The 15,442-nt window shown below is 38.6% G+C and overlaps 1 protein-coding gene across 3 annotated transcripts in view; it reads right to left on the bottom strand.

Annotated features, from left to right (window-relative positions):
- Positions 1-15,442, bottom strand: part of prel (preli-like) — a 358,444-nt gene that overhangs the window by 327,603 nt on the left and 15,399 nt on the right. The window contains exon 4 of one of the 3 annotated variants that reach the window (XM_076173324.1): positions 1,008-1,026. The exons of the other annotated variants lie outside the window; for them this stretch is intronic. Coding sequence (XP_076029439.1) covers positions 1,024-1,026 — 3 coding nt within the window. The 3' untranslated portion in view covers positions 1,008-1,023. Of the gene's footprint in view, positions 1-1,007; positions 1,027-15,442 lie in introns of those variants that run through there. 3 annotated transcript variants of the gene reach the window in all.

Below are 15,442 nucleotides of genomic sequence, written 5' to 3'. Positions count from 1 at the left end.
AAAACAAAAAATACCATATTTTTGGGCTTCTTTCAAATCCTATCTCCTCTTACAATTTTTATTCGATGTCTTCCATTTTACAGCAAAAGAATCTTCTAAATATATAAAAAAACAAAATAGAATTTTTTTTTTAATATCTTTGTTTAACGCCGAGGAAAACAAATATTAAAAAATTATAAAAAAAAAAAAACGCAAAATTTTGACTGACACGTTATTAAAAAAAATTCTATTTAACATATGCAAAAAAACTCTCTATTTCATTTTTTGTCATTTATCTAGCTATTAATAGAGACCTCATATGCAAAAATCTGTTGAAAATTGAGGGAGGGAGATAGACTTTGTGTATCAAAAACTTACATTTTTCAGAAACGAGTGTTAAAGTTTTTTTTTCCTTAGTTTGACTAAATTTTACATTGGACCTCCTAAGACCCATTGAAAATAGGTTCCATTGTATTTTCATGATGATTTTGCATCTTTCAAGTAACTCGGGCACTTTGTACCCTCCTACAGTGTAGGATATTATTCACACAAAGTGAGGGTCTCATAAGCTGCCACCTCACTCTTTGTCGCAAAGTTTGAGTTCTTGTTCTAGAATGACCCAGCAAGGTAGTCTGATTGCTGGGATTCAGCTCTCTTTCTTTTCTTGGGTTTCCTTTCTGGTGTTGGAACAGGCTCTTGCTGCATCAGGGACATCACTGTGAGGTTTGAGACTCTAAACCCAAGGTGTTGCAACAAGGAGGCATCCTTGTAGCCACTTGTTAGCAAACAGTTGTTTGTGTAGAGACAACGTGTCTGATATAGGTGTAGAGGACAGATGATCAGGTGCTGAGGATGTGGATGTAGATGGCAGGGAGAGAGCTGCTGGAGGGAGTACTAGTGGTGGTGGCGGAGGTGGTGATAACAAAATTGATGCTGGGGTTCTTTCTTTCTCCCCTTGAGTTGCTAATGTAGACATTTTTATCTTCTGCAAGTGTGCCTTTTGTTTGGATAGCTTAGGCATGGCTAATATCTTCAAATATCTCTTCACTGAAAAATAGATGCGAATTTCACAAGGCAAATTAGTGAACGTGGCAAGCTAACGTGTACATGTCCTTTACTTTGTAAGGCTCAGGCCACTGCCAGTCGTGCAGGCTGAACTTCCTCACACCACATACTCACGTGCATGCCGGACGTAAGAGAAAACTTTATGAGTGCATCAAACACAAAAAAATAGAGTAAAATATAGTCAAAACGTATGTAAACAATGGTCGTGCGCAGCATGTGGCTGCCGGGGGGAGGGAGGGTAGGCCCTTTAAACCCTTTAAAAATGGCAGTACGATAAAAACACTTTACCAGCATTTACAGCAATATCCCTACTATGTATTTATTTAATAAAACTATTTTTTTTTTTTTTTTTTTTTTTTTTTTTTACCTGGGGGCAGTCAAGAGTTTTTATGAGAGTAGTAGAGCTTGGGTTAGTATTAGAAATGGAGAGAGTAAATGGTTTGAGGTAAAGGTGGGACTTCGTCAGGGGTGTGTTATGTCGCCCTGGCTGTTCAATCTTTACATGGATGGGGTGGTGCGAGAGGTGAATGCAAGGGTAGTGGGTCAGGGGTTGGAGATGATTAAAGAAAATGGAGAAAAGTGGGAGGTGAGGCAGCTGTTGTTTGCTGGCGACACAGCACTTGTAACAGGATCAGAGGAGGGATTGAGGAAGTTAGTGACAGAGTTTGAGGTGTGTGAAAGAAGGAAGCTGAAAATAAATGTGGGTAAAAGTAAGGTGATGAGATGTACAAGGGGAGAGAGTGACAGTAGGCTGGAAGTGAGCATAAAGGATGAGAAACTGGAGGAAATGGATAGTTTCAGATACTTGGGTGCGAATGTGACAGGAAAGGGAGGAGTGGGGGTGGAGGTAGAATGTAGATTAAGAGAAGCGAGTAAGTGCCTTGGTGCATTAAAAAGTGTAATGAGAAATAGACATCTGGGAATGGATGCTAAGAGGAGGTTATATGAAGGAGTGATTGTGCCAACAGCAACGTACGGGGCTGAAACATGGAACATGAAAGAGGAAGAGAGAAGGATTTTGAATGTGTTAGAGATGAAATGTCTGAGAAGTATGATAGGGGTTACTAGGCTAGATAGAGTGAGAAATGAGGAGGTGAGGAGAACAGGGGTAGAAAGGGAGCTGGGAGATAGGGTTGATGAAAGAGTATTAGGATGGTTTGGACACATGGAAAGAATGAGTGAAGAAAGATTAGTAAAAGAAGTGTGGTAGGCGGAGGTGGAAGGAGTGAATATGAGGGGGCATCCTAGGATGAGATGGATGGATGGGGTGAAAGGGGCTTTACAAAAGAGAGGAATGTCTGTAGAGGAAGGATGGGAGAGGACAGAAGATAGGGGTGAATGGAGAAGGGTTGTGTATAGATGAGGCTGTGATGCATGAGGGGGAGTGGGTGGGGGATGGGGGTGAGGGTGAGGGGGTATGAGAAAAAAACTGACGCAGTCCAAAAGGATTTCTCCACGTCTTCTCCTTTTCTGCATGAGGGGACGGAGAGGGGGGTTGCCGAATTTATGAAGCGGCCTTGCTGTGGATGTGCTGTGTCTTGCGACACTGCTTCTGACCCAGGGCAGTGGACAGGATGCAGGGATGACCCATCATCCAGGGGGTGCCAAGATAGGAGGGAGGGAGGAGGGTGGAGGGGAGTGGAATATATGGGAAATAAAATGGGTGGGAGTGATTTCTATGCCTTTTTCTTTTTGGCTACCCCCCCCCCCGTGTAAGGGGGAAAAAGCCTTTGGTATATGTATGTATGTATATATATATACATATACAGGTACTCCTCGTTTAACGACCTACTCAGTTAACGACAACTCGGAGTAACGACCTGCTTTATGACATTTGTTTAAAGTAAATCTCCTGAATTTACGACGTCGTGTACGATAACTAAGTTGGCTGAGGCAAATTTGTATGATGTTATAAATGAACTTGTACGGTGGATATTAGCTGTGAGGTAGTGTTCTGAAGCTTAGGTCTACATTACCATCCTGCAAGCTGGAAAAACTACCTGGGGTACAATATATACCGGTAGTGGTAAATTTTTAGTTTCGACCAAGGGCGCAATATAGCAATAGAAAATTAATTATTAATTTTGTAATTATAATGTATCAACGTAATATGCAATTTTGTGAACGGAAATAAAAAAAAGGTGCTAAAACAAATTTCGTAAGTAACGAAGTCATGTCAGACGAATGGTACACCATGTTTGTTATGATAGATGCCGATGTCGAGGAAATGAAAGGATGATAAATTCGCTTAACCTAAACTTACCTAACCTGTGTTAGATAAATCATTACCTGCAAATTAAATGTCATCCAGCTCGTCCTCGTTGTCGTCGTCGTGAGAGACGTTGGCAGACGACAAGATGGCGTCTCGATCCTATGCTACCGACTTCGTTCATTAGCATATTTTCTTGTAGCATGGTATTTTTTACTTTCATTTCCGCCCACAAAATTGCATATTACGTTGATACATTTTAATTTACAAAATTAATAATTAATTTTCCATTGCTATATTGCGCCCATGGTCGAAACTAAAAAAATACCCCGGTATTCAATATGGAATGTCAGCATACGCGGATTTGGTCATATACGGTAATTTCGGGAACATAACCACCGTAAATAAATAGTAAATAAAGCTTTAATGTACTGTATAAAAGAGGGAAATACACGAAAATAAAGATACATGTATTGCTGGACATTGTACATACAGTACATGTACGTATATGTATACACTTTCACCTAACGACCAATTCGGTTAATGACGGCGCGCTGGTCCCAATTGTCGTCGTTAAACAAGGAATGGTTGTATATATATATATATATATATATATATATACAAGGAGTGGTTGTATATATATATATATATATATACAAGGAGTGGTTGTATATATATTTACCTAGTTGTATTTACCTAGTTGTATTTTGCGGGAAGGGGAGCTATGCTCGTGTTGTCCCGCCTTTGTATCTTGCAGTGTCTAGTTTGTTTTTAAACTCATGAATGGTTTTTGCGCATACTATTTCATTGTCCAGTTTGTTCCAAGTGTCCAAAACTCTATGAGGAAAACTGTTTTTCTTCAGTTCTCTTCTATAGCTATGTTTTTTTATTTTCTTTCCATGTCCTCTTGTGTTTCTTTTGTCCCAGTTAAGTAAGTTCTCACTATCGAGTACCTCTGTGCCTTTCATGATTCTGTAGATGGTCAATAGGTCACCTCTCTCTCTTCTTTGCTCCAGTGTCGGTAACTCCAGTTTAGCCAATCTCTCTTCGTATGATAGGTTTGCAAGTGCAGGTGCCATTTTTGTAGCTGCTCTTTGGATTCTTTCTATTTTCTTTATATTCTTTTTGGTACTGGGGGACCACAATGTCGCTGCATACTCTAATCTAGGCCTTATCAATGTAACCAATATTTTTTTCATCATGTCTTCGTCCAAGTATGTAAACGCCACTTTTATTGATCTTAGCAAGTTGTAAGTCTCCCCGACAATTTTGTTAATCTGTATATCATAGGACAAGTCGTTCGTGATAATTACTCCCAAATCTTTTTCGGATCCTACTTTCTTTACTTCTTTGGTTCCAATTGTATATTTTCCTGATATTCTGTTTTTGCTTTTTCCAAACTCCATTATGCTACACTTCTTAGTATTAAAGTCCACTTCCCATTTCTGACTCCAGTTCCATACCCTATTTAGGTCTTCTTGCAGTGCTTCACAGTCCTCATCAGTTTCTATTTTCCTTAGCAGTTTGGCGTCATCGGCAAAGAAGCTCATGTAGCAGTTCACGTCCTCATCCATGTCATTCATATAGATAGCAAACATTATTGGTGCCAGCACAGATCCTTGCGGTACTCCACTGATCACCTCTTTCCAGTCTGAATATTTTTCTCTGAGCACTACTCTCATCTTTCTACCAGTCAGAAAGTCCTCTATCCATTTTAGTAGGTTTCCCTGTATTCCTCCTATGTGTTCCAGTTTTTTTAGTAGTTTTCTGTGTGGTACTTTGTCAAAGGCTTTTTGCAAGTCTAGGAATGCACAATCAGCCCATCCATTTCTTTCTTGCACTATGTCTATTAGTCTTGAGTAAAAGCATATTAAGTTTGTGGAGCATGATCTTCCTTGTCTGAATCCGAATTGTCTTGGGTTTAATATGTCATTGTCTTCCAGATGTTTTACCCATCTATTCTTGATTATTTTCTCACAAATTTTGGCAATGGTGCTTGTTAGTGATACTGGCCTATAGTTGGTGGGTTCTTCTTTGTTTCCTCCTTTGTGTATTGGTACAATGTTAGCGTTTTTCCAGTCCTCGGGTATCTTTCCTTCTTTGAGTGAGCTGTTTATTAAGATGTGTATTTTGTCTGTTAGTTCTTCTTTGCACTCCTTTAGAATCCAATTTGCAATACCGTCCGGGCCATGTGATTTTCTGACATCCAGCCTTGATAAATGTTCTGATATTTCCTTTAGTGATGCTGTAAACTCATTCATGAGGGGAGATTTCTTGTTTTTGTCTATGTCACAATTCGGTATTTTCTCTCTGGTGAAAACAGATTTAAAGTGATTGTTCATGACTTCGGCCATCTCTAAATCTTCTGTGTATTCTATGTTTCCTTGGCATAGTTTCACCAATTCCTGTTTGTTTTTAAGTTTACCATTCACATACCGATAGAATAGTTTGGGTTGCTCTTTGCATTTGTCTATAATATCCTTCTCATGGTTCCTTTTCTCCTCTCTTCTCACATTAACATACTCATTTCTATAGTTAACATAAATTTGCCATTTGCTTTGTTTTTTGTCTTTTCTCCACTTTTTCCAAGCTTTGTCCCTTCTGTCTTTTGCCTCACTGCATCTTTTGTTGAACCAACATTTAATGTACTCTCTCTCTCGCTTTTGTCTTGGTACATGCCTGTTTACCCCTTCATTGTAGTTTTCCATCAATATATTCCATTTCTCTTCCACTGCTGTTTCTTCCCTGTAAAATATTTCCCAGTTTGCATTCCGGAAGAATGTCTTTAGTTTTGTAAAGTCTGTTTTGTTGTACCTCAGTCTTCCTTTCCTATGCTTTTCGTTCCTCTCTATGTCTATATATATATGTATATGTATATACATACAGTCGGCGCCACGGGTATTGGTGCGATGCTTTTTTTTCATCTGTAGCACTAAAACAAGTGCAATACTAACATATATGTAGAACCTACCAGCCTCTAATACTTTGTGGGTAGTCCTTTCCTTTTCAGACAGCTCTCAAGAAATCGAGGAATAGATTCAACCAGTCTTTGGAGCATTGAGGGTTCTAAGTTGTCCCAAATGTCCTTAATCTCCTTCACAAGCTTTTCCACAGTTGCTGTGTTACGTCCTCGTAGTCTTCGTTTTATCAGTGCCCACACATTTTCAATTGGATTGAAATCTGGATTATTACCAGGCCAATCATTTATATAATCCACTCCTACAAATTCAAGCCATTCTTTGACTAGTGTTGCTGTGCATGCAGGGGCACCATCCTGCATGAACACCTCACTCTTACAGGCATCAAAGCAATTCTCAAGATGGTCACACAACAGTTCCAAATATGATTCCTTGTTCACTGTTGTGTTTTTAGGTAATATAACTAACTTGCCCACACCATAGTACCCAAACACACCCCATACCATGACACTATCAGGGTGCCCAGAGGGAGCCTAACCTTACCTCCTCGGTTCCCAGTAACATTAAATGTAGCCTCATCAGTCCACAAAACCTTCTTCCACTTTTCATTGTCCCAATTCAGATATTTCTTACAAAATTTCACACGAATGTGTTTCTGTTTCTCCGTCAGAAGAGGTTTGCGTCGTGGTGCCCGATGCTCATAAGACAAATCGTCCTAGAGGCGGCATTGTATTGTCCTAACAGACACATCTTGCAGGAGTTTTGGATTTTTTTCTTTCAATTCTTTAGCTGTTATCCTTGGTTCAGCTTCCACCTGTCTTTGGATAACCTTCAGAGTCCTTTTTGATGTCTTTTTAGCTGGTCCAGTCCTCTTGACTTGGAGTGGGGGATAATCACCTCCCGCTGTCCATCTCTGGACACTGCACAACGATACTCTGGTCTGGATTGGTATATCCTTGTTAGACTTTCCTGCCTTATAAAGTGAGCTTATTGCTGCTATTTTCTCCCTTGTAAGCTCTGGGCCTCCTGGCATTATTACAAAAATCCCACAAAAAACATAGCATATCAGAGCGGAAAAAAAACAATTGATGCGGTCATGACTAATCACAAAAAGCAACTGAGTTATTCAATAGGCAACTGAGATCTTTATTGTCTGCACGTGGGACTTAAGCTCCGCCTACTCTACCATGTGCTTTCGCACCAATACCAGTGTCGGTTTTCTTAGGTGTAATGGTGGGTCTTTAATAATTTGTCACAGGCATTGGCGCACATTTTTTGCGCCAATACCCATGGTGTCGATTGTACATATAGTAATGCTTTTTCCCCCTTACAAGGGAGGTAGCCAAAAAGGAAGGCATAAAATCATTCCCACCCATTCCATCCCTGAATACACTCCACACCCCTCCACCCTCCCTCCCATCTTAGCACCTCCTGGATGACGAGTCATCCCTGCACCTTGTCCACTGCCCTGGGTCAGAAGCAGTGTCGCAAGACACAGCACATCCACAGCAAGGCCGCTTCATTAAATCGGCGACCCCCCCTCTCCGTCCCCCCATGCATAAAAGGAGAAGACGGGGAGAAATCCCTTCGGGCTGCGTCCAAATTTGCTCACACATACTACCTCACTCCCCCATCCCCCAGCCCATTCCACCTCATGCATCACATCATCATCCATATACAACCATTCTCCATTCACCCCTGTCTACTGTCCTCTCCCATCCTTCCTCAACAGACATTCCCCTCTTCCCCAAAGCCCCCTTCACCCCATCCATCCACCTCATCCTAGGATGTCCCCTCATGTTCACTCCCTCCATATCTGCCTTCCATACCTCTTTTACTAGTCTTTCTTCACTCATTCTTTCCATGTGTCCAAACCATCCTAATACTCTTTCATCAACCCTATCTCCCAACCCCCTTTCCACCCCTGTTCTCCTCCTCACCTCCTCATTTCTCACTCTATCCAGCCTAGTAACCCCCATCATACTTCTCAGACACCTCATCTCAAACACATTCAAACTCCTCCTCTCTTATGTTCCATGTTTCTGCCCCATACAGTGCTGTTGGCACAATCACTCCTTCATATACAGGTAGTCGTCGACTTACAACCGAGTTCGGTTCCGACAGAGAGGTCGTAAGTCGATCTGGACGCAAGTCGGTTTATATATATATATATACAGTATATATTACCCTTTATATAATATATATATATATATATATATATATGTGTATATATATATATTGTATATTTAGCATACTGAAATAATCTTAGCATCTTTGAACTATGTTATATAGTATTTTTAACCTTTTTATAATTTCATCTGATTTTCTTTGGGAAACGTAGCCTAGGCCTAAGCATATTGAATAAAATCCTATCATCTTTGACCTATGATATTTAATACTGTATTTGTTAACCTTTGTATTATTTTACCATCAGACTTTCTTTAGGAAACGTATGCATACTGAATAAAATCTTATTATCTTTGAGCTATGTTGTTTAATATTCATTAACTTTTTATCATTTTTGTTAGGAAACGTAGCCTAGGCCTACTCATACTGAATAAAGTCCTGTCATCTTTGACCTACAAATCCTTTTTGTTGGTTACATTAAAATCATTGTAAAGCAAAATTAGGAAAAAAATATTTCGAAACACATTCTTTTCGTTTACGTACTGTACCGAAAATATTGTTATCGACAACAGACTAGGCATAAACAAAGTTTACTGTTACATTTTATTAATCGCAAAACATAGAAATACAAAATGCTGTGCCGAACATTTTGTCATCGACAACAGACTAGGCATAAAAAAAATAGTTACATTTTATTAATTGCAAAACATAAAAATACAAAATGTAAGGCAAAATAGGGATTTTTTTTTCAACAAAACACATTCTTTTCGTTTAAGTACTGTACTGAATACTGTATATTGTTATCGACAACAAACTAGCCTAGGCATAAAAAGTTTGTTATATTTTATTAATTGCAAAACATACAAAATGCAATGCAAAATTAGGAAACATTTTACTTCAAACAAACAAAATGAAAGAATATTTAGCTGGCTGGGATGCTGACGCTGCCAGCAGCCTGCGAAAACTATCGTACTCGCGTCTCGCAGCGTGCAGAGTAATGTACAGGTAGTCGTCGACTTACGACCGAGTTCGGTTCCGACAGAGAGGTCGTAAGTCGATCTGGACGCAAGTCGGTCTATATATATATACAGTATATATTACCCTTTATATAATATATATATATATATATATATATATATATATTGTATATTTAGCATACTGAAATAATCTTAGCATCTTTGAACTATGTTGTAAAGTATTTTTAACCTTTTATAATTTCATCTGATTTTCTTTGGGAAACGTAGCCTAGGCCTAAGCATATTGAATAAAATCCTATCATCTTTGACCTATGATATTTAATACTGTATTTGTTAACCTTTGTATTATTTTACCATCAGACTTTCTTTAGGAAACGTATGCATACTGAATAAAATCTTATTATCTTTGAGCTACGTTGTTTAATATTCATTAACTTTTTATCATTTTTGTTAGGAAACGTACCCTAGGCCTACGCATACTGAATAAAGTCCTGTCATCTTTGACCTACAAATCCTTTTTGTTGGTTACATTAAAATCATTGTAAAGCAAAATTAGGAAAAAAATATTTCGAAACACATTCTTTTCGTTTACGTACTGTACCGAAAATATTGTTATCGACAACAGACTAGGCATAAACAAAGTTTACTGTTACATCTTATTAATCGCAAAACATAAAAATACAAAATGCTGTGCCGAACATTTTGTCATCGACAACAGACTAGGCATAAAAAAATACTGTTACATTTTATTAATTGCAAAACATAAAAATACAAAATGTAAGGCAAAATTAGGATTTTTTTTATTTCATCAAAACACTTTCTTTTCGTTTAAGTACTGTACCGAACATATTGTTATCAACAACAAACTAGCCTAGGCATAAAAAGTCTGTTATATTTTATCAATTGCAAAACATACAAAAATACAAAATGCAATGCAAAATTAGGAAACATTTTACTTCAAACAAACAAAATGAAAGAATATTTAGCTGGCTGGGATGCTGATGCTGCCGGCAGCCTGCGAAAACTATCATACTCGCGTCTCACAGCGTGCGGAGTAATGTACTGCACTGCCAGGCATAACATTGCAATTCTATTACTCTATTAAATGTTAGATATTATTGCACCATCTCGAGGTCGTAAAGTCGATCAGTCATAAGTCGCATAGGTCGTACGTCGACGACTACCTGTACTGCACTGCCAGGCATAACATTGCAATTCTATTACTCTATTAAATGTTAAATAATATTGCACTATCTCGTGGTCGTAAAGTCGATCAGTCGTAAGTCGCATAGGTCGTAAGTCGACGACTACCTGTACAGGTAGTCGTCGACTTACGACCTATGCGACTTACGACTGATCGACTTTACGACCACGAGATAGTGCAATATTATTTAACATTTAATAGAGCAATAGAATTGCAATGTTATGTCTGGCAGCGCAGAACAATTACTCCGCACGCCACGAGACGCTAGTACGATAGTTTTGGCAGGCTGCCGACAGCGTCAGCATCCCAGCCAGCTAGATATTCTTTCAGTTTTTTGTTTGAAGTAAAATCTTTCCTAATTTTGCATTGCATTTTGTATTTCTATATGTTTTGCAATTAATAAAATGTAACAATATTTTTTTATGCCTAGGCTAGTTTGTTGATAACAGTATGTTCGGTACAGTACGTAAACAGAAAGAATGTGTTTTGAAATAAAAAAAAATCCTAATTTTGCCTTGCATTTTGTATTTTTATATGTTTTGCAATTAATAAAATGTAACAGTAAAACTTTTTTATGCCTAGTCTGTTGTCGATAACAATATGTTCGGTACAGCATTTTGTATTTTTATGTTTTGCGATTAATAAAATGTAACAGTAAACTTTGTTTATGCCTAGTCTGTTGTCGATAACAATATTTTCGGTACAGTACGTAAACGAAAAGAATGTGTTTTGAAATAAAAAAAAGTCTGAATTTTGCCTTGCAATGATTTTATTGTAACCAACAAAAAAGTATTTGTAGGTCAAAGATAACAGGACTTTATTCAGTATGCGTAGGCCTAGGCTACATTTCCTAACGAAAATTATAAAAAAGTTAATGAATATTAAACAACGTAGCTCAAAGATAATAAGATTTTATTCAGTATGCATATGTTTCTTAAAGAAAGTCTGATGGTAAAATAATAAAAATGTTAGAAAATACTCGTACAGTATTAGATATCATAGGTTAAAGATGGTAGGATTATATTCAGTATGCTTATGCCTAGGCTACGTTTCCCAAAGAAAATCAGATAAAATTATAAAAAGGTTAAGAAATACTATACAACATAGTTCAAAGATGCTAAGATTATTTCAGTATGCTAAATATAATATACAATATATATATACAGTAACAAAAATATTTAAAGGGTAATATATACTGTATATATATATAAAGACCGACTTGCGTCCAGATCGACTTATGACCTGTCTGTCGGAACCGAACTCGGTCGTAAGTCGACGACTACCTGTAGTCTCCTCTTTGCATCCATTCCCAAATGTCTATTCCTCACTACACTTTTTAATCCACCAAGGCATTTACTCACTTCTCTCAATCTACATTCTACCTCCACCTTCACTCCACCTTTTCCTGCCACATTTGCACCCAAGTATCTAAAACTATCCACTTCCTCCAGTCCCTCTCCCTTAATGCTCACTTCCAGACTAGTGCCACTTTCACCCCTTGTACATCTCATCACCTTACTTTTACCCACATTTATCTTCAGCTTTCTTCTTTCACACACTCTCCCAAACTCTGTCACCAACTTCCTCAATCCCTCCTCCGATCCTGCCACAAGCACTACCTGTAGTCTCCTCTTTGCATCCATTCCCAAATGTCTATTCCTCATTACACTTTTTAATCCACCAAGGCATTTACTCACTTCTCTCAATCTACATTCTACCTCCACCTTCACTCCACCTTTTCCTGCCACATTTGCACCCAAGTATCTAAAACTATCCACTTCCTCCAGTCCCTCTCCCTTAATGCTCACTTCCAGACTAGTGCCACTTTCACCCCTTGTACATCTCATCACCTTACTTTTACCCACATTTATCTTCAGCTTTCTTCTTTCACACACTCTCCCAAACTCTGTCACCAACTTCCTCAATCCCTCCTCCGATCCTGCCACAAGCACAGTGTCGTCCGCAAACAACAGCTGGCTCACCTCACACTTTTCTCCATTTTCTTTAACCATCTCCAATCCCTGACCCACTACCCTTGCATTTACCTCTCGCACTACCCCATCCATGTATAAGTTGAACAGCCAGGGTGACATAACGCATCCTTGATGAAGTCCCACCTTTACCTCGAACCACTCACTCTCTCCATTTCTAATCCTGACACAAGCTCTACTACTCTCAAAAAAACTCTTGACAGCTCCTAGAAGCTTTCCTCCTATCCCGTATATCCGCAAAACAGTGCCTTTCTGTCTACCCTGTCTTAAGCCTTTTCCAGGTCCATAAAGGCCCAAAAAACATCCTTCCCCTTTCCTATAGCTTTCTCACATATCTGTCTTACCACAAAAATCTGATCTACACAACCTCTACCCGATCTATATCCACCACTGTTCCTTACCAATTACTCCCTCTGTTCCTCTCCTAATCCTCTCAATCAAGATCCTCCCATAAGCCTTCCCAACTACACTTAACAAGCTAATCCCTCTGAAACTACTACATTCACACTTGTCCCCTTTTCCCTTGTAAGGTGGAACTATACAGGCACTCCTCCAGTCCTCCAGCACTCTACCCTCTCTTAAACAAACATTAAATAGCCTCACCAGCCAGTTCACCATCACTGTAACTCCTTTCTTCAGACATTCTGCATGGCATCCATCCAGACCAGGTGCCTTACCTGCTCTTATCATCTTAACAGCTTTTACTTCATCTTTCCCTATTTCTCCTCCATTTTCCTCACTCCTCACTCATTTTCTTTGCACTTCCCACTGCAACTACCTTTCCCTCCCCATCCTCCTTCACATTTAGCAGCTCCCTAAAATACTCTGCCCACCTTCCTCTCACTGCCTTCTCTTCCATTATCATCTTTCCATCTACACCTTTTACCTTTTCTTCTCTACTTGGTTTGCCTTCTCTTCCTCTTTTAATTTCTTTCCAAAACATCTTTTTATTACTTTCAAAATTTTCTGTCATACTCTTACCCCATTTCACATCTGCTCTCCTCTTTGCTTCCTTTATCTTATGCTTAACTTTCCTTCTCTTTACTTTGTACCTCTCATATGATTCCCTTGTCCTAATTTGTAGCCAACCTATGAATGCCTGTTTCTTCTCTTCAACACCCTTCTTTGCTTCCTCATCCCACCACTCACTACCCTTCCTTCTATTTCTTCCTGCCCTCCTTGTTCCACACACCATCTTTGCACATCTTATGACTCCCTTCTTGAACCATCCCCATTCCTTCTCCACTCCTAGTTCTACTCTATCCTTCACTCCCTCCCACTCCTCTCTCAGCTTCTTCTTATACTCATTCTCCTTTTCTTTCTCATTTAAGCAGTTCACTCTAAGTACCTCCCTACCTTCTGCCCTTTTCCTCTTTCTCCACCTATTCTCCACTCTCAATTTACTTTCCACCAGAAAATAATCTGATATTTCCCCACTCTCTCCCCTTAGAACATGTACATCCTTAACTCTTCCTACCATACTCCCAGTCACCACTATATAGTCCATTAACGCTCTGCCACCCTTCCATTCACCACCCTGTCCCATGTGTACTTATGCTTGGCTTTCTTCCTAAACACTGTATTTGCTATAATCAACTCTCTTTCAAGATGCATCTCCACCATCAATTCTCCATTATGATTTTTACCTGGAACTCCATAGAAAACTCAGCAACACAATAGAGAACTCACCTGTGAGGAAATAGATATATCCCCCTCAATGAAAGAAATAATTGTAACACAGATGGAAATCAGCGACCAAACTAAAACCCTCAACGTCAGAAAACAATGGTCCAGTATATTGCAAATTGGATACTGAAAGAATGCATGGAAGAATTAAATGATAAAATATACAATATCATTAAATTCTCACTTAAAGAAGGAAAAGTGCCACAGATCTGGAAGAATGCAAACATTGTACCGATTTATAAGGGAGGAAACAAAGAAGACCCATCAAATTACAGACTGGTCTCCCTGACAAGCACAGTAACAAAAATTTGCGAAAAGGTTGTCAAAAATAGATAGGTTAAACATTTGGAAGAAAAAACTAGACTAAATCCAAATCAATTTGGATTCAGACAAGGAAGATCATGTACAAAAAGCTTGATCTGCTTCTACTCAAGATTAATAGACATAATACAAAAGAGAGAAACCTACAATTTATTGAGGTCAATAAAAGTGGCATTTGGCTATTTGGAGGAGGAAATGATAAAAAAAAATTAACTACATTAATAAGACCAAAACTCGAGTACGCAACAACACTATGGACACCCAGTACCAAAAGGAATATAAAAAAATTAGAAAGAATACAAAGAGCAACAACAAAACTGGCACCAACTCTTTCCAAAATGACATATGAACAAAGACTGTCCAAATTAGAATTACCAACTCTGGAACAAAGAGGGGAAAGAGGAGACCTACTATCTATAGAATTAAGAAGGTAATGGAAATCTTAGATAAGAATGATTTATTGAAATGGGACAATGGAAAAACAAATGGACATGAAAAGAAACTAAAAAGATAATTACAGAAGAGATCTGAATAAAGCTTCCCACACAGAGTGATAAATACTTGGAACAAATTAGACAAAGAAACAGTGTGTGCAAACAATATTCAAGATTTTAAGAAAAAACTTGCTGCTGAGAGATACAAAGACGGGTCACCACAAGCATAGCTCCCTTCCCATATAATACATATAAGGTAAATACACACACATACATACATATATATATATATATATATATAATTATATTGTTATGAAGGTAAGACAGATGAGTGGAAAAGGTGGTAGAGAAATGCGGGTTAGAGCGAGAACACTATATTCCTGACGTTTCGACTACAAGTCTTCTTCAGAGTGACAGATAACATGTGTGTACAGTATATATATTCTCCCTACAGCTCATCTGGCTGTATGTCTCATGCTGATTGGCCCGATACTCCCTCCTCCATAACCAATCTGGCGGCTGCAAATGATA

This window comes from Oratosquilla oratoria, chromosome 34 (genome assembly GCF_046742065.1).
Source record: "Oratosquilla oratoria isolate Oo_2021 chromosome 34, ASM4674206v1, whole genome shotgun sequence".
In the NCBI taxonomy this organism is placed as follows: Eukaryota; Metazoa; Arthropoda; class Malacostraca; order Stomatopoda; family Squillidae; genus Oratosquilla; species Oratosquilla oratoria.
The sequence above is the reverse complement of the archived record's forward strand: the minus strand, read 5'-3'. Positions and strand labels throughout refer to the sequence as shown.